Source organism: Neoarius graeffei, chromosome 13, assembly GCF_027579695.1.
Source record: "Neoarius graeffei isolate fNeoGra1 chromosome 13, fNeoGra1.pri, whole genome shotgun sequence".
Lineage (NCBI taxonomy): Eukaryota > Metazoa > Chordata > Actinopteri > Siluriformes > Ariidae > Neoarius > Neoarius graeffei.
The window spans coordinates 26,853,447-26,873,378 of record NC_083581.1 but is presented as its reverse complement, the minus strand read 5'-3'; the positions used below and the strand labels follow the sequence as shown (position 1 = coordinate 26,873,378).

The 19,932-nt window shown below is 39.9% G+C and overlaps 1 protein-coding gene across 2 annotated transcripts in view; it reads right to left on the bottom strand.

Moving 5' to 3' along the window:
• Positions 1-19,932, bottom strand: part of erbb3b (erb-b2 receptor tyrosine kinase 3b) — a 98,992-nt gene that overhangs the window by 18,512 nt on the left and 60,548 nt on the right. For both annotated transcript variants that reach the window (XM_060937428.1, XM_060937427.1), the window contains exons 11-22: positions 16,862-16,952; positions 16,612-16,629; positions 12,656-12,870; positions 12,402-12,534; positions 10,479-10,572; positions 7,844-8,001; positions 7,506-7,559; positions 4,876-5,017; positions 3,652-3,771; positions 3,400-3,498; positions 682-867; positions 416-562 (exon numbers count right to left, since the gene is read on the bottom strand). In XM_060937428.1, the coding sequence (XP_060793411.1) occupies positions 416-562; positions 682-867; positions 3,400-3,498; positions 3,652-3,771; positions 4,876-5,017; positions 7,506-7,559; positions 7,844-8,001; positions 10,479-10,572; positions 12,402-12,534; positions 12,656-12,870; positions 16,612-16,629; positions 16,862-16,952 (1,457 nt within the window). The remainder of the gene's footprint in view (positions 1-415; positions 563-681; positions 868-3,399; positions 3,499-3,651; positions 3,772-4,875; positions 5,018-7,505; positions 7,560-7,843; positions 8,002-10,478; positions 10,573-12,401; positions 12,535-12,655; positions 12,871-16,611; positions 16,630-16,861; positions 16,953-19,932) is intronic.

Here is a 19,932-nt window from a genome sequence, read left to right as displayed (position 1 = left end):
TGAACAAAATACAAAAAAATCTCTCTAACAGGAGACCTTTGGGGGAAAATCTCCACTGACACACTAATGGTTCATATTCATTTCTATAGTATAATATAGAGTATAGAGAATATGCCCTATGTATCGTCTGCAATGTATTTAAACATGAACACACAAATGTTTTCGATTTTATCTGATATCTTTCTTAAAACGTTAAACGAATGTTGGTGTGTTTTACTTTTTCAACCACAGAAATAACCACAACTAATTGAATGGTACCACAAAATAAAAATTAAAACCAAGAACCACTGGTCACTATATCGGACTATATTGGACGTCAATAAATTACATGTATTTGTTTTCCTTAATCAGGAAGTCACTGTATATTTTATACACTCAAACTGAAACATGTTAAAGGGTGATAATTGATCGCTACCTTGTAGACATATTTCTTGTCATCAGGATAAAGTAGGTCCGCAACGCCAAAATCAGAAACCTGCACAATGTAGTCACTTTTGAGCAGCACGTTCCGAGCAGCGAGGTTCCTGTGGACCATACGATGCTCCTCTAGATAGTACATGCCCTAAATCATGGACATAAATTTAAAAAATATATAAAATTAACATGCTGTGTGGACTCATAGATGCCCTAGCACCCAAATGTTCTCGCACTTCCACGTGCCCAATAGCTCCTGAGTCTCACCTTGGCTATCTGCACACACCAGTTGAGGAGGCGCTGGGGGTCCAGATTGTTCGCGTTTTGCCTCAGGTGTTGCAGCAGGGAGCCGTGAGTGCTGAGTTGGGTGACCAACTGCAGGCTTTGTCCAGGACAGATTCCAAGCAAACGCACAATATATGGGTGATCCAGACTTCCCATAGACAGCATGTGCTGCGTACACAGAGGTATTTATATAAGAGAGCAATAAAATACTGCAACACACAGGGAAGTGGTTAAAGTTGTCAGAACAGTGTTACTAGGCAAGCAGGAAAGGTAGCATCAAGGTAGCATGTACAGTAGGTAGCAAGTCTTTTATATTAGTAATGTTTGGGAAAGAAAAAAATATGGGAGCAATATATACAGTACTGTGTAAAAGTCTTAGGCACATGTAAAGAAATGCGGTTGATCAAAAATGGCTTAAAAATAATGAAATGAAATGTTTCGACATTGAAACAACAGTATAAATAATATAACAATATAAATAATATAAACAGCAGTAAGCCATAATAAATGAAACAAAGTCAATATTTGGCGTGAGACGACCCTTTGCTTTAAAAAAATTAAAAATAGTAGTCTCGGGTACAATGAGTGCAGTTTTATAAGGAAATTTAATTTTGTATATATGCAGATATTATTATTTTACGGCGGCATGGTGGTGTAGTGGTTAGCAGGGCTTTGAACCGGTTCAAGGAACGAAAACGAAAACCAGGAATTTTTTCTATTTCACATGGAACAGAAACGAAACCAGAAACTTTATTATTTTTTATGTTCCGGAACAGAAACGCTTATTAAAAATAATGGTTACCGGTTAATATCAGTTTTTATTTCATTCCTCAAAGTTTCCGTAGCCTACAAATAAAAAAGTCATTCTTCTCCTGCGCAAGTTTCTATGACCCGCTGGGGTTCACTTCCTGTGTGATGTTCGCTGACTGAATGGAGAGAGCGGGAGGGTGGACTACTATCACGTCTCCACATCTTAAATAAGAGGTAAATATTGCAGTCTATCGTTATTCAAAAACGTCAATTTCAAACACGATATCAATATATTTGTCCACGTTAATGAGAGGCTCGCGAACATTAAATGACGTTAACCTCTGTTAGCCTATCAATGCATAGGGCCTGACTAGCCTTTGGTAACACACTAAACAAATTATTTTTCATTTTTGGTACTTTTTCTGTTTGTGTAGATGGGAAGACATACTGAGAATCCAAATCGCCAACATTTGAAATAATAATTGTTTTGAATTATTTCTTGTCTTATTTAATGAAGGTTGTAATAGAATTAGCCTACATTTGGCTTAAGCTGGATGAGACAGAGACATAATTTTATAGCCATTTGTTAAACAGCTGACAGGGAACGTAATTAACCGTTCCGGGAATGAAATGTTTTTGTTCTAACCGGTTCGGGAACGTCTATTTAATGGTGGAACCCAAAACCGGAAACGTTAAAATTCCGTTTCTGTTCGAAACGAACCAATAGGAAAAAAATTCTGGTTCAAAGCCCTGGTGGTTAGTGCTGTTGCCTCACAGCAAGAAGGTCCGGGTTCGAGCCCCGTGGCCGGCGAGGGCCTTTCTGTGCGGAGTTTGCATGTTCTCCCCGTGTCCGCGTGGGTTTCCTCCGGGTGCTCCGGTTTCCCCCACAGTGCAAAGACATGCAGGTTAGGTTAACTGGTGACTCTAAATTGACAGTAGGTGTGAATGTGAGTGTGAATGGTTGTCTGTGTCTATGTGTCAGCCCTGTGATGACCTGGCGACTTGTCCAGGGTGTACCGGTACCCCGCCTTTCGCCCGTAGTCAGCTGGGATAGGCTCCAGCTTGCCTGCGACCCTGTAGAACAGGATAAAGCGGCTAGAGATAATGAGATGAGATCTGAAAAATGGTCTCTTATGTAACATGCTGCTCAGATACAAAAAAATTTTCTGTAACATTTCATTTTGTGCTTGAAAACGAACATTTGGAACTCTAAAATGTTTTTGCACTGACTTGATAATGTAGAAGTCATAAAATAGAAATCTATAACAAAGTTTGTAGGAAAAAAATAGGGTGCCTAAGACTTTTGCACAGTCCCGTAAATATAAACAATGTAATATAAACAGGGTAAAATCAAGAGGGAGCAAGTGGGCATGACCATATCATATCCTATTACATCATAAGTTTATTTTCTTTATTAAAGAATGACACTTCATACATTTGATCTGTTTATAGGTACGTGTCATGTTAGTTCCAGTTATCACTTACATTATAGCAGCTATAACATCACTCACTACAAGACAAAAAAAACTTTTCCATATCAGAAACCTCAAACTACAGCTTTTACCTCTGCCTGTTACAAAACGTTGACACTGGAGACTCTTTCCATACATGTTACATAAACATTTCCATTTCCTGTTGATTTTCACTATATCAACAATTACACAAGTTTTTAAAAATCCGTTTATGTGGAGCTCCTGCAGTACAAACCATGATGCAAGTTCCTGTGTAACTATGAAAACAATACAGTGTATTAATATACAGCAAACCTGTGATTTGCCTTGTAGATAAAATATTGCTAGATCTGCTGTTACAGCAACAAATTTCCACAGACCAATCAGAGTCAGGAATTCAACAATGCTGTGGTATGAATTAATTTACAGCAAGGTAGATAAAGAAGTCGAGCCCCCCCATCTCAATTTTACCCTGTGACGATAAGGAAAAGTGTCTCACATCTGTAATCTCAGTGAAATTGTGGTGCCCGCTGCGGTCTTGGATGGTCTTTATAGCAACAGGGATCTTCACCGAGTCCCCTTCAGGTATCCAGAAACCCTGAGGACAAAGTAGAGGACACGACTTCATTTTCAGACCATATATACATTTTAGACACAGATAGAACAAAGCCCATAGTGTATCACAATAGCAGGTCTTCGAAAACATCTTCCAATGCACAACTGATCTCAATTAATGGATAAGTGTTCAGACCTTATGTACGGTACCAAAGACTCCCGATCCCAGAAGTTTGCTTTTGCGTAATTCTGAACTTTTCAGGATGCGAGCATGAACTTTTGTTCCTTTCTCACCTGGATCCAGTGGCTCGATGCTCTACAGAAGGACAGGAGAACAGGACAGAGGGAATATACAATGAGTTAATTACATACAGGTGCCTCCTTTCCTTAATGTTGGATGTTATGTTCCACATCAATTGTTTTTACTTCATTTAAAACCCTACACAAACCCGAGTGTCTCCTCTGAGCAGATTTATTGACAGCTACCAGAATGTATATCACCTCTGCTCTTTTTTTTTTCGTTTTATGTCTTGTCTCCTTGCCTGTCCTGTCCTGGTGTGTTTCCTGATTGTATCCAGGTGTTCTGTTTTATTAGTTTGTCTTCATACACTGCTGTGTTCTATTCTTGTTGCAAAGTCTTGCCAATGATATTGTGTTTCTGTGGATTGTTTAACATTCTGTGAATGTTTCCTTTTTTCTAGTTATACTTCCTGGTTTTGACCCATGTCACTTGCGTCTTGGCTCATCCAATTACCGCATGCTACGATGTGATGCATTTGGGGATGCTACCAAATATTATAGTGTTTTGGCTTTTAAAAAAATCAATAACGCCACCTTTAAATAAGTCGCATCACACAAATGCAAAAGCTCTGGATTTCTGAAATGCAGTGAAGAAAATTCTCTATGGAAATGAACAAACGTGTATCTCTTTGAACTGTCAAACAAGTACTGTGTGATTAGTTATTACCTCTGTCAACTGTGTTGGAGGAGGTTATGTTTTCGCCTCTGTTTGATTGTTTATTGGTTTTTCTTAACGCAACTCAAAAAGTAGTAAACGGATTTGGATGCAATTTGGTGGGCAGATTTAATATTATCCTAGTTTCAAGTGATTTGATTTTGATGTTGATAATATGTGGCTTGGCAGAGTTATGCCCTCTACCAACTGCCCTTCTAGTTTATAATGTTCTGCACATTTATTTATTCTGCACTTCTCATGATACTTGTACACTGCTCCCACAATTTATGCAATCTTATGTATAGTGTCCTGTCTGATATTTTACTCTGTGTTCCTTAAGGTACACTAATTTCGCCCAATGTAAAACTGTATATACAGTGGGCCACTGGATTCCTTTTAAATATGGAAAAATGATAAACTCCAAAAGTTGTTTCTTAGAGATCTACACATGTTGTGTGTCATCACCTCGCTGCTCTCCAAGTATCTCCTGAGTGCTCTCTTGCGGCGGATGGCCACGCCACGGCGGTACAGCAACGCCATCACCACGACCGCCAAACACACAAAGAGACCAGCCAACACTCCACTTACTATAGCTGCAATATGAGGACTGAGAACAGGCACAACAGCCAGTGAGACTCAAGGACTCAGGGTGTAAAGTGAAAGCAAAGGAAAGAAATGAATATACCAGGGCTTTTCAAAGTGTGGGGCGCGCCTCCCCTAGGGGGCGCCAGAGTTCTTAGGGGGGGCGCAACGTGAGGAAAAATCTCATCTCATTATCTCTAGCCACTTTATCCTGTTCTACAGGGTCGCAGGCAAGCTGGAGCCTATCCCAGCTGACTACGGGCGAAAGGCGGGGTACACCCTGGACAAGTCGCCAGGTCATCACAGGGCTGACACATAGACACAGACAACCATTCACACTCACATTCACACCTACGGTCAATTTAGAGTCACCAGTTAACCTAACCTGCATGTCTTTGGACTGTGGGGGAAACCGGAGCACCCGGAGGAAACCCACGCCGACACGGGGAGAACATGCAAACTCCGCACAGAAAGGCCCTCGCCGGCCACGGGGCTCGAACCCAGGACCTTCTTGCTGTGAGGCGACAGCGCTAACCACTACACCACCGTGCCGCCCGTGAGGAAAAATAAACCAGAATAAGTTACTATTGCGGACATTTAGCGAACTTCAGCTAGCCTTTACCAGAGACAAAATGGATCGATTTTTAGCACCTAAAGCTACAGTGAGTGAGGAGACAGAGTCTGGGCCAAGCAAAAAAAGAAGGAAGTATGACCACGATTATTTAAAGTTTGGATTTTCATGGACTGGATCTGAAGATGCTCCACTGCCACAGTGTGTTGTCTGCCAAGAGGTGCTAGCTAACGATGCTATGAGATGTTTAAAATGTGTAAAACAAAATTAAAAAAAAAAAAAAAAAAAAAAGCACAGATGTTTAAAATGTGTAAAAAAAAAGATGTTTTAAAAAGCACAGATGTTTAAAATGTGTAAAAAAGATGTTTTAAAAAAGAACAGATGTTTAAAATGTGTAAAAAAAAGAGGTTTTAAAAAGCACAGATATTTAAAATGTGTAAAAAAGAGGTTTTAAAAAAGCACAGATATTTAAAATGTGTAAAAAAGAGGTTTTAAAAAAGCACAGATGTTTTAAAATGTGTAAAAAAGATGTTTTAAAAAACACAGATGTTTAAAGTGCCATTCCACCATTGGATGTATTCTTTGGCATAAAATACAATATATTTTGACAACATATATAAATGGTATCACTAGATAGAGAAATCTTTTAGCTTCAAAATGATATATCAAACATAATTTTTTGACAACGACAAGTATATTAATGGCGGCACGGTGGTGTAGTGGTTAGCGCTGTCGCCTCACAGCAAGAAGGTCCGGGTTCGAGCCCCGTGGCCGGCGAGGGCCTTTCTGTGCGGAGTTTGCATGTTCTCCCCGTGTCCGCGTGGGTTTCCTCCGGGTGCTCCGGTTTCCCCCACAGTCCAAAGACATGCAGGTTAGGTTAACTGGTGACTCTAAATTGACCGTAGGTGTGAATGTGAGTGTGAATGGTTGTCTGTGTCTATGTGTCAGCCCTGTGATGACCTGGCGACTTGTCCAGGGTGTACCCCGCCTTTCGCCCATAGTCAGCTGGGATAGGCTCCAGCTTGCCTGCGACCCTGTAGAAGGATAAAGCGGCTAGAGATAATGAGATGAGATGAGAAGTATATTAATTTTGCGACCAAAGTCACCTACCCTTTTAATTTCCGTGCGTGATGTCATTGGCAGGTTCCCCTTCTTGTGTACCACGTGATGTGTGACGTGGCACACATTATCAGCAATGGCGGATAGAATGCGATAAAAATAATACCAATAAATCTAGCTAACTGAAAGATTAACTCAAAATTTTTCGCAATTTTTTTGGCCCCCATATACGAGGAGAAATGACTCTCTCACTTTGGGGGTTTCCTGGTCTAAAAATAGACCGACACGTGGTACACAAGAAGGGGAACCTGCCGATGACATCACGTTTCACTACCGCACGGAAATTAAAAGGGTAGGTGACTTTGGTCGCAAAATTAATATACTTGTCGTTGTCAAAAAATTATGTCTGATATATCATTTTGAAGCTAAAAGAATTCTCTGTCTAGTCATGTTGTCATAAAATATATTGTATTTTATGCCAAAGAATACATCCAATGGTGGAATGGCACTTTAAAATGTGTAAAAAAAGAGGTTTTAAAAAAGCACAGATGTTTAAAATGTGTAAAAAAAAAGATGTTTTAATAAAGCTCATATGTTTTAAATGTGTAAAAAAAAGATTTTTCAAAAAGCACAGATGTTTAAAATGTGCAAAAGAAAAAAATAAAAATGTGTACAACAACCTTTTTTTTTTTAATACGAATGGAACATTAAGTATAGCAACAACAAAAATTGTAAGGGGGGGGGGGGGGGACGCTGTTGTTTATTTGCTCTCTGGGGGGGGCCTGACTCTCCCACACTTTGAAAACCCCTGGAATATACAGTATGATGGAAATACTGTATATTCCTGGATCTTGGTTTTCCACCAGTAGAGGGAGCCACTGACCTGTCTGCTGGTAGCCGACCATCCATACAATCTCTCAAAGATGGGCCAGTGCATCTTGAAAAAGAAGTACAAGTCATAAATCAGTACAAATTTCATTTTCACACCGTTTTAACAGTCGAACAGTGTGAAGATTAAACACAATATTCAGTTTTATCATGAACTCTACCAGATGTATAAGGATATTGGGCATACAAAGATAAATCTCAGGTACAGACAGACCTTTAAACAAGACCTTGGTCTCCTAATGAAAACCTGTGGTCTGAATTAAAGCAGCAATATAGTGTGTAGCAATATAACTGCTAATATTGTACGTTTTTGTGGATATACAGTGAGCTTACCCGCTTGTGCAGTTAGGGTGGCAGGGCTGGCACTGTCCTGTATTATCTGGGTACTTAAAGATGGTCTGGCCTCTCTCTCCGGTCACTCCATAAGGGCATGAGGGCACACAATGAGGACCATCCATTAGGTGAGAGCATGCTTCACATTTATCTGCTCCCTTACAGCCACATGGGGGTATTGGAAGAGAGAATATATGATTATTTCATGGAACATTTACAGCAGCTCAATCTGTCAGCACCTGTATCAATGTGAATGACTAAAACTGACGTTTGTAATCCTTTTGGTGTGTTAGCAATGCGTTATTACACAATAAGCAGGTTGGAGCCAAGAGGCAGCAGATCCAGTTTAGCAGGTCTTTAGAGCTTGTTGAAAACATTACACAGAACATGGGTGGAATATTAACATTATATTGTTATCATTTTAACTATTAAATATCCCCTCATCACATTTACATTACATAATTTGGCAGAAATCAATTTCAAAGTCAGGTTAAATATAATATAATACAATTCAAAGAAATCAACAGTGATACGAATACCACAAATCTAAGCATCCACCATCTAACCAGAACCATTAAAGGAAGTCACAAAATCGTGAATCAAATTATGAACAGCTTGATAAAGTCATACAAAAATACAGCTCTCTCTTAATACAGTGCAAGTTGTACACAAACCCATGAGCAACCATCGAAACAAGTCACAACACAACAGACAAGACAAGAAAACTGACATACAGAAGCACAGAGAGAGAGAGAGAGAGAGAGAGAGAGAGAGAGAGAGCATTCAGGGTGTTTGTATATTGACATTAAAGTGCTCATCTAAACAGTGGAAAATCCACAGGCAGTGACGTGTATGGAATCTGAATTATGGCCATCACATCAAAGGGAAAAATAATGGAGGTCATATTTCATCAGGTACAAAAGGGAGAAAAAGTAAATACAGTTTTATATGTATTTACCCCGGAGCTGTTTAATATCACCAACATCACCTTCTTAGTCATTCTGGAAAATCTGTGATGTTGTTCAAGGGGACATAGCAATTTGGCAAGGTATCATGACCTGCATGGTGTGGAGCGGTTAAAGGGAAAATAGACCCAAAGGCGAATGAATTACACTACAGGTCAAAATGTGTCAAGAAAAGAGAGAGAGAGAGAGATTATACATTAATTATAATGGTAATTATACCACAGCATTTTTGCATGCTCAATTCTGATTGGTCAGAAGACATGGATTCGGCTTCTATAACAGCATGGTTCAGATAGTAGGTTTATATTAATGCCATTGTTCTAATTAATACCCTATCATTTTTAAAGGAGCAACTTGCACAGCACCTTATATTGCAGATTACATTTGTGTGTGGGCGGCACGGTGGTGTAGTGGTTAGCGCTGTCGCCTCACAGCAAGAAGGTCCGGGTTCGAGCCCCATGGCTGGCGAGGGCCTTCCTGTGCGGAGTTTGCATGTTCTCCCTGTTTCCTCTGGGTGCTCCGGTTTCCCCCACAGTCCAAAGACATGCAGGTTAGGTTAACTGGTGACTCTAAATTGACCGTAGGTGTGAATGTGAGTGTGAATGGTTGTCTGTGTCAGCCCTGTGATGACCTGGCGACTTGTCCAGGGTGTACCCTGCCTTTCGCCCGTAGTCAGCTGGGATAGGCTCCAGCTTGCCTGCGACCCTGTAGAACAGGATAAAGCGGTTGGAGATGATGGGATGAGATGGAACTTCAAGATGGAGGAGAAAAGAGAGGATTGTGATCAAGGGTATCAACTCGTTTCATGGACATTTCATAAGATTCATAAGATTGTGTCTTATTCCTGATGTAATCGACTAATGTTATTTAAAAAGGCTAGGCACGTGTTTAGAGGACAGTAAAAATTGTTTTTATTTTTATAAGTATAGTGGTGGATTATGATATCAATATGAAGAAAGTTCAGGAATACCAGACCAGAGATGAGCAACATCAGTATTGACTTACAGTTTGTATATATACACAATAGGTGGAGCTTCAGTGTCAGTCTATGCGTTAGGGTTGGTGGTTATACTGGTTATGCTGTATTTTGTGATGGTGAGAGCTTGTGCTCTGGAGATATGCCTATGGTGTCCTCTGGACTAATACAGAGATGTTTGTACTGCAGTCTGTGTTTGGTTGTGGTGTTGTAGTCTCATCTCATCTCATTATCTCTAGCCGCTTTATCCTTCTACAGGGTCGCAGGCAAGCTGGAGCCTATCCCAGCTGACTACGGGCAAAAGGCGGGGTACACCCTGGACAAGTCGCCAGGTCATCACAGGGCTGACACATAGACACAGACAACCATTCACACTCACATTCACACCTACGGTCAATTTAGAGTCACCAGTTAACCTAACCTGCATGTCTTTGGACTGTGGGGGAAACCGGAGCACCCGGAGGAAACCCACGCGGACACGGGGAGAACATGCAAACTCCGCACAGAAAGGCCCTCGCCGGCCACGGGGCTCGAACCCGGACCTTCTTGCTGTGAGGCGACAGCGCTAACCACTACACCACCGTGCCGCCCCTGGTGTTGTAGTGCTGACATAATTATAATAGTGTATTTTTGGTGTATGTCAAATCTTGTCTGCCTCCACATGAAACATGAACGCCCCCACATTGCTCCATACCTCTCCTTTGCAGGTCTCTTGCCCCTCCTGCTTTAGACACTCAGGATGACAGGCACGGCACTCTCCATCTGAACCTGCAAACTCCCGTGGCTCCCTGCGAACACATCAAACACATATACATCAATGAATCAAGGACTTGACAGTAGTGTTGTAGTACTTGAGACCGGTCTCAAGACCATTTTTTGAAGGTCCCGGTCTCATCTTGGAATCAACTGCATTTTTCTCAGACTTGTCTCAATTTCAGACATAGAGGACTCAAGATTTTATTTCAAGACTGGTCGGTCGAGACCACAACTGTGGGGATTTCACTAAATTATCTGTGTATTGTCTGATTTATTTGTTTACATCGTTACTGTGATTAGATGCAAAACTTCCTGCTTCAAATGAAACCAATAATGTGACTCATTGCTAATTTGAAATTGCTCTTCCTGTTAACAGCTGTCACCCCTCCCCCACCCCCTTCGCACACACTGGTCTGGTCCTGGTCTTGACTCGTTCTTGCCCTGCCTTGGTCTTGGTCTTGACTTGATCTCAACCCCTCAAAGTCTTGGTCTTGTCTTGGTCTCAATCAGGGCCGTACCCAGGATTTTTCAAATACCGAGGTCAAGCATGGCTGACAGCACCGAAGCCCCCCCCCACCACCATTTAAATAAATAAATAAATAACAAACCAAGGATAGATTTGGTGGTGGACACATTTTTTTAACAATTCTAAAACTGTGGCACCATAACTGTGGTGTTTTATCTGACATAAAAATAGAAAGGTAGTGAACTCTTGGACTGAGTATACATACCTAAAGTACCAGTTACCTAAAGTATTGGCATTATTTACATTGCAGCATACACATGACAGAAAGGGTGTGAACTGCTGAATTGTAAGCTTTAGTATTACACCTTATAATAATAGTGTGAGTGTGTGTGTGTGAGAGAGAGAGAGAGAGAGAGAGAGAGAGTGAGTGAGTTTGTGTGTTATTTGTGGGTGTCTGTATGTGTAGAGACATTCTGAGCAGTAATGTAAAGGCATCAGTCTATTTGGCTGTCTTGAATTGAGATCCATTTGCATGCATTCTCTGAAACAGAGTGTTCTCACCATTGCCTGTAATGTAAGTTTGGGTCACAACACATTTACTTTAACAATTGAGTTTTGTCTGACATAAAAGTCAAAACTGAACTGAACTGAGTGTATTGCTCAGCTACCTGAAGTATTGGCATTATTTACATTTCATTATCTTAAATTACATTAGAATGTAGGGCTATTAGTTCTGTGTGAAGACTATGTATTAGAGAGTGTGTGAGAGTGTATTATTTGTGTGTGTGTGTGTGTGTGTGTGTGTGTGTGTGTGTGTGTGTGTGTGTGTGTGTGTGTGTATTTGTGTGTCTGTGTGAGTGAGTGAGTGAGTGAGTGAGTGAGTGAGTGAGAAAGAGAGAGAGAGTTATGTGTGCTCTATAATGCGATGTGACTATTAGCCCACGTTAGGTTAGGTAGGCGTATATGATAGAGCGTAGACTACACCCTACCTGTTTTATCCAAAACCCAACTTCCCCGTCCGACACTAGTATAGGCTACGTCGCGTGACGCTGCGTTAGACACGGCAACGATAGAGATAGAGGCTGAGAGATTTCAGATGACATTAGACGAATGTGAATTTTATTGGGGGGAAATATAGATGACATGTGGATGTGGACGCTGCATTTTACATTGATCACTGCTCGAATTCAGCGTAGACCAATTTGAAATTTCTGAAAAAAATACAGAGGACATGACCTCGGTGTCCTCAATGGTAGTTACGGCCATGGTCTCAATACACTCTGGTCTTGGTCATGACTTGGTCTCAGTCTAGGTGGTCTTGACTACAACACTACTCAACAGTGCTGTGGTATAAACATATATTCATTCACGCACTCAATCCTAGCACACACTGACCCAGAGAAGATGTTACACTGGGCTATGCAGGTATTATGGCGACTGTGATTCCTACAGAAAAGACACTGATCAGGTCCGGGGCCCCAACAGCCTGAGTTTGAACACAGCGGATCACACACGTGACCCTCAGCCTCTGTAAGCACACATACACACAGGCAGAAAGTCATGTTGAATACATCGCATCACATGAATCTGTCACATTACTGTGTGTACAGTACATGCAGAAAAACAATTCAAAATGTCGTTCATTTTACCACACTGGCTCGCTGGCCTGTTGAATTTGATGTCATTCCAGTTGCGTCGGCGCTTAATTTGGTTGCCAGTGAAGATCTGCTGCCACTTCAAGGTATGCTGGTAACATAGGTTCGTGTTATTGCTGATGTACACGCTGCCTTCACTGATTTCCCGCAGAGAACGCAGACCCAGAGACGTCAGAGAGTCCACCTTCATCACCAACAGAGAGAAGGGTCTAAAAGAGAAAGACAGATACAGAGAAGGATCAGAAAACAAAGACATGAAACAAGGAAAAAACTGCTTGTTAGAAAGAGATAGAGATGGACAAGTGGAGCAAAAATCATGAGATAGTGACAGAGAGCAGATCCAAACTCCAAAATGATTTTAGTTTTACTTTTATTTTGATTTTACTTTCTTCATATGAGCTTCCTTTCATGTTTTGCAAGTGAAGACATTCTCAGCATGGTCAGGGGAAGCTAAGATGCGTCAAAGGAAGATGTTTCGTTGCACTGATTTAGGATACAAAATAGATGAAACCGAAGCGCATACTTTATTACAAAATACAAACACACATCATTGTGTCTGCAGAAAAACTTAAAGCTGCAGACATCATGTTTTCCAACACAGATTTATATCATCTGACTTGATAGCCATCGTGATAGTTGGAATCTATGAGCAATTCCCAATACTCTCCAGTACCAGTCAAAAGTTTGTACACCCCATTCTTTGATAGGTTTTTCTGTATTTTGACTATTTTCTACATTGTAAAACAATACTGAATACATCAAAACTATAAAGTAACATCTGGAACGTATTTGGAATTACGTGGTAAACAAAAAAAAAGTGTTAAATAAATCCAAAATGTTTGATATTTTAGATTCTTCAAAGTAGCCAGCATTTACCTTGATGATGCCTTGCACACTACTGGCGTTATCTTAACCAGCTTCATGAGGTAGTCACCTGGAATGCTTTTCAATTAACAGGTGTGTCTCATCAAATGTTGATTAGTGCAAATTCTTACTTTCTTAATGCATTTGAGATCAAATAGTAAATAGTAAATAATAAAAATACACTAAATAGCACTATTCCACAACTATAGTAATCCACATTATGTCAAGAACCGCTCAACTAAGTAAAGAGAAATGACATCCATCATTACTTTAAGACATGAAGTGTCTTTTAATTAATTAAAAATAAAGACAAAACATTTAATTAGAATTAGAAGTTGTGTCCAAAGTTTTGACGAGTACTGTAGGTCAATCATCCCAAGCCTAGTGTATACCCTGCTGTTTTATTCTCTGACTGCAAAGTCTTATTGTACATTTCTTGTATTAAGTCCAAGTTTTGTCTCCCAGTGGCTTGTTTCATGGTAACAAAACTTCTTAGTGTTGACTCTCATCTGTTTTCCTGATATATGATCATGTGTTATCCTGTTTTGATGTTGCCTACCTATGCACTGGCCTCCACTACTAACTTGGATCACCTCTAATAAAGCACGTATAAGATACATTATGTACAGTGGTGCTTGAAAGTTTGTGAACCCTTTAGAATTTTCTATATTTCTGCATAAATATGACCTAAAACATCATCAGATTTTCACACAAGTCCTAAAAGTAGATAAAGAGAACCCAGTTAAACAAATGAGACAAAAATATTATACTTGGTCATTTATTTATTGAGGAAAATGATCCAATATTACATATCTGTGAGTGGCAAAAGTATGTGAACCTCTAGGATTAGCAGTTAATTTGAAGGTGAAATTAGAGTCAGGTGTTTTCAATCAATGGGATGACAATCAGGTGTGAGTGGGCACCCTGTTTTATTTAAAGAACAGGAAACTATTAAAGTCTGATCTTCACAACACATGTTTGTGGAAGTGTATCATGGCACAAACAAAGGAGATTTCTGAGGACCTCAGAAAAAGTGTTGTTGATGCTCATCAGGCTGGAAAAGGTTACAAAACTATCTCTAAAGAGTTTGGACTCCACCAATCCACAGTCAGACAGATTGTGTACAAATGGAGGAAATTCAAGACCATTGTTACCCTCCCCAGGAGTGGTCGACCAACAAAGATCACTCCAAGAGCTAGGCGTGTAATAGTCGGTGAGGTCACAAAGGACCCCAGGGTAACTTCTAAGCAACTGAAGGCCTCCATCACAATGGCTAATGTTAACCCTTTGGTGACTGACCCCTTGAACATGGTTCCTCCAGGAACGATGACGTTTCAGTCGTCAAGACAACGGAAAAACTAAAATACAAGAGCATTTTGTTTTGTGCACAAGAGCATTGTGACGTATCTTTCTGTTTTTGTATTTTAGTTCTTCTGTTGTCTTGACAACTGAAAAGTCATAGTTCCTGGAGGAACCATTTTCAAGGGGTCAGTCACCAAAGGGTTTTAATGTTCATGAGTCCACCATCAGGAGAACACTGAACAACAATGGTGTGCATAGCAGGGTTGCAAGGAGAAAGCCACTGCTCTCCAAAAAGAACATTGGTGCTCATCTGCAGTTTGCTAAAGATCACGTGGACAAGACAGAAGGCTACTGGAAAAATGTTTTGTGGACAAATGAGACCAAAATAGAACTTTTTGGTTTAAATGAGAAGTGTTATGTTTGGAGAAAGGAAAACACTGCATAAGAGCATAAGAACCTGATCCCATCTGTGAAACATGGTGGTGGTAGTATCATGGTTTGGGCCTGTTTTGCTGCATGTGGGCCAGGACGGCTTGCCATCATTGATGGAACAATGAATTCTGAATTATACCAGCGAATTCTCAAGGAAAATGTCTGGACATCTGTCCATGAACTGAATCTCAAGAGAAGGTGGGTCATGCAGCAAGACAACGACCCTAAGCACACAAGTTGCTCTACCAAAGAATGGTTAAAGAAGAATAAAGTTAATGTTTTGGAATGGCCAAGTCAAAGTCCTGACCTTAATCCAATCAAAATGTTGTGGAAGGACCTGAAGCGAGCAGTTCATGTGAGGAAACCCACCAACATCCCAGAGTTGAAGCTGTTCTGTACGGAGGAATGGGCTAAAATTCCTCCAAGCCGGTGTGCAGGACTGATCAACAGTTACCGGAAACGGTTAGTTGCAGTTATTGTTGCACAAGGGGGTCACACCAGATACTGAAAGCAAAAGTTCACATACTTTTGCCACTCACAGATATATAATATTGGATCATTTTCCTCAATAAATAAATGACCAAGTATAATATTTTTGTCTCATTCGTTTAACTGGGTTCTCTTTATCTACTTTTAGGACTTGTATGAAAATCTGATGATGTTTTAGGTCACATTTTATGCAGAAATATAGAAAATTCTAAAGGGTTCACAAACTTTCAAGCACCACTGTACTTGCGTCCCAGGCTTCAATATGTACAGATTAATTCAGCGATTTCTATTCTGTTGGCTAAATTTCCTGCTTTTTATTAGGCCATTTAAACATACAAAGTGTGTAAGTACTTTCTGTGATTGGATGATGAAGAAATGTGACATTATGGACTTTGCTTGTTTAGGATTACTTTCATTCATTTTGTGACAGCATGTAACTATCCAACGACTTCATTTATATTTTACTACAGTAGAGTATATTTTATACACAATGTTGAGGGCGCACACAGTACAATATATAAATAGTTCATTCAAAAGTTGAAATGGAAATTAATTCGGTCAGAGTGAGGAAAATCATAGCCACGTATGCACTTTCTTGAAAACCTGAAAGCTTCAAACCTACAAGTCTAAACTTCTTCCCCTACATGCACCATTTACAGCCTTATCAGTCATATTTTGCGACCTATCGAAGGCCTTCATCTCCATATTCACATTGCTCTCATAATGTGACACCCAAAGAGGAAAATGACACCAGTGTGTGAAGTTGTGTATCCAGGAGATTGAAAGTGATTAAGAAGGAGGGAGATTTCTTAGGAAGCCATGCAATTTAGAGGGTTTAGAGCTGTTTGCTTTGGTTTACATACCTCTTTCTGCTGCTACCTCTACACAGTTAGGGAAAGTGGGTATGGTAGGGTGAAGTGGAGGGATGCACAATGAAAAAAAAAACACAAATGCAAAAAAAGAACACAGATGAGACGCATGCACTGACTGACACATTGCTAACATAAAATGGTGTAATTTAACAGTATTAGCATGTAGCCAGACACACAGATGACAGTTAGACTGGAACATCGCTGATGCTAGAAACACGCAAACAGAAACACACACACTTACAGGTGAAGCGACCTTCCACGTATAGTGGTAAGATTGGAAAAAAATGACAAATCCTTCAGCTCTGCAGGCCAAGATTGAATACTCAAAATTCCTACAATACACACAATCATAAAAAAATAATCAGACAAAAGATGTCTATCATAATGCATGATTGTATATAATATTATACATACTATTATACTGCATTCAAATATAAAAGTAGTGAATTCTTCACTTTAATTATTCATCTAAATGAATAAAAGTTGAAGAACAGCTTCAAGTTCTTCACATAAGTCAAAGCAGAAAAGTATAAACGAATTTACTTCATAAGTATGAATAAAACATGATTTTGGCTATTGATAGTTAAGTAGTGCAAACTTGGATAATAAACTAGCTGAATGCTAATAGATATTATTATAGATATAAATACAAAGCATACATAGCAGCAGATAGATTTCACTAGTGGGTATTAGGTCTCATTCTTGCTTTCATGTCTGTTAAACATTAGATTTGTTAGGAATTTAGATCGGAAACTGTCCGATACTAAACTGTCACTTTATCGCTTTACAAATATATAATTATTGAGAAATGTCTTCACATAATGTTTGAAAATGCAATGAGGAGACTTCCAACCCCAATTCCAAAAAAGTTGGGATGCTGTGTAAAATGTCAATAAAAAGAATGCGATGATTTGCAAATCATGGGAACCTTATATTTCATTGAAAATAGTACAAAGACAACAAACTGCATATATATATATATATACACATATTATATATATATGTTTATACACATATTATATATATATATTTATATGCATATATATATATATATACACATATTATATATATATACATATTATATATATATATATATATATATATATATATATATATATATATATATATATACACATATTATATATATATATATATATATATATATATATATATATATATATATATATATATATACACACACACACACATACACAGTGCAATGCAATAATGAGTACACCCCCCCTGAAAAACGACATTTTTCACAGTATTAAAATGAACAAACAATATGTCCCAAACAGTTCCTTGATGATGTTTATTGCACAATGTTCTTACATTATAACTCAAGCAGAAAGGTGAAAAGATGCCTTAAATTACATATTTTTCTGTTTCCGTGAAAGTGGGGTGGGGAAAAAGTGAGTACACCCCACAACAAACTCAATTACATCCAGTACATTTAGTACTTTGTATGGCCTCCATTATTTGCAATGACAGCCCCAAGTCTCCTTGGCATGGAGTGCACAAGTTGACAACATTTGGCTACATCAATCTTTTTCCATTCTTCAAGGATGACATCTTTCAGAACCTGGATGTTGGATGGAGAGTGATGCTCAACCTGCCTCTTCAGTATTCCCCAAAGATGCTCTATAGGGTTCAGATCAGGTGACATACTTGGCCATGGAATCACTCTCACCCTGTTCCTCTTCAGAAAGTCAGCAGTGGCCTTAGATGTGTGTTTTGGGCAGTGGTGTAGTCTACGTGATACGCAGGTATACGCCGTATGCCCACTGGAAAAGCTCAGCGATTTCCGTATACTCACTGAAGAGCTCAGTGATTTGCGTATGCGCATACGCCTACCGAAAAATATATTCGTTATTTGAACTGGCCAAACCAACGTCAACATTGTCAGATGAATGTTCCACAGTTCCATTCCTAGATGCCTGCGTCCACCAAACGCGCTTTAGCGCTACAAGCGCCTATTCAATTCAAATCCTATGGGCTTCATTTATTAGACGCTGATAGAGCCCGACTCAGCACTCAAGGCGTTGCGAGTTGATCCAAGAGCAGAGAATTGACCCTTCCGGGAGCTCCGCCCCCCTTAGTAACTGTTGCTATGTCAGTCAAGCCAGCCGTCTGTAGACCCCTTCGCAGTAAACGTCATTCATACGTAAGAGGAAATTGCGCGCGCAGCCTGGACCCAAAAAAGACTCAGCGACGGTAGAGACGAGAAGAAATATTTGGAAGAAATGCCTAGTTGTTGTGTTGTCGGGTGTCAGAATCGTAGCAGTGATGGGGTTAAAATGTACAGAATTCCAGCAGGATCTCACCCATTCCAAAAAAATCGCCGACGTCTATGGCTACAAGCCATCAAACGTGTAGACTGGGATGAAAGCACCATCAAAAATGCGCGGGTTTGCAGCGCCCACTTCATCACAGGTAAGATCAGGCTATTTATTAAATCTTTCTTTTCTATTCTTTCTAGTCTTCGTTTATTGATGTAGCAAAATACTTTGGTAACGTTTGTCTGATTAGCTGGTCATAGTTGCACAAATGTAATGAACATTGTTAGCATATTAACCTAGCTTTGCATGCAGTTTTGTTTGTAGGAGAGGTCTCGCTTGACTCAAGCAGTCCAGATTTTGTGCCATCATTATTTGTGTATGCCGAAAATCACAATTTTAAAGCAAGGATGGAAAGGTAAAATTGTGTGCCCTCACTCTAAATGCCAACTTACGTTGACTGCTCTAACCTAGCTCCCGCCCCATTCAGTTTCATTTCTGCTCTCTGCCTCTCGCTTTTTACGCAGCTCTGATTTCTCTTAGCTGCACTCTTTACACTATCATTGTGGATATGTTGGATGATGTAGGCACGAAGTTTTTCGTGGGTGTACACTGAAGTCTTGTCAATAAGGTACGAGTATATATCTGGCCATTGTATACCAGGGAACTTACTAACATCGTCCGTCCACTCTTTAATTAAATGCGGATCCGGTCGGCGATGTCCACTTGTTAGAGTTAACTTATTTATGTAGCATTCTCGATCTTGTAACGACAATTGTTTGGCATAATCTGACAGCTCATAATGCCGGTCTATGGGCAACGCCATTGTTTCTGAGTCCAGGCTGCGCGTGCATCCTAGCAACGGTCGGTTTGTTTACAAACATGCGAAGGGGTCTAGTTGCTAAGCAACAGTGCTTGTTCAGTCATGACACACCACACGGCATTATCTAGCATTCAGTCAAGCTTGCGAAATCATGAAACGAAAACAAACGACACTATTTCAGTGTTTTCAGAAGTGTCCTCAGCAATCACTCTG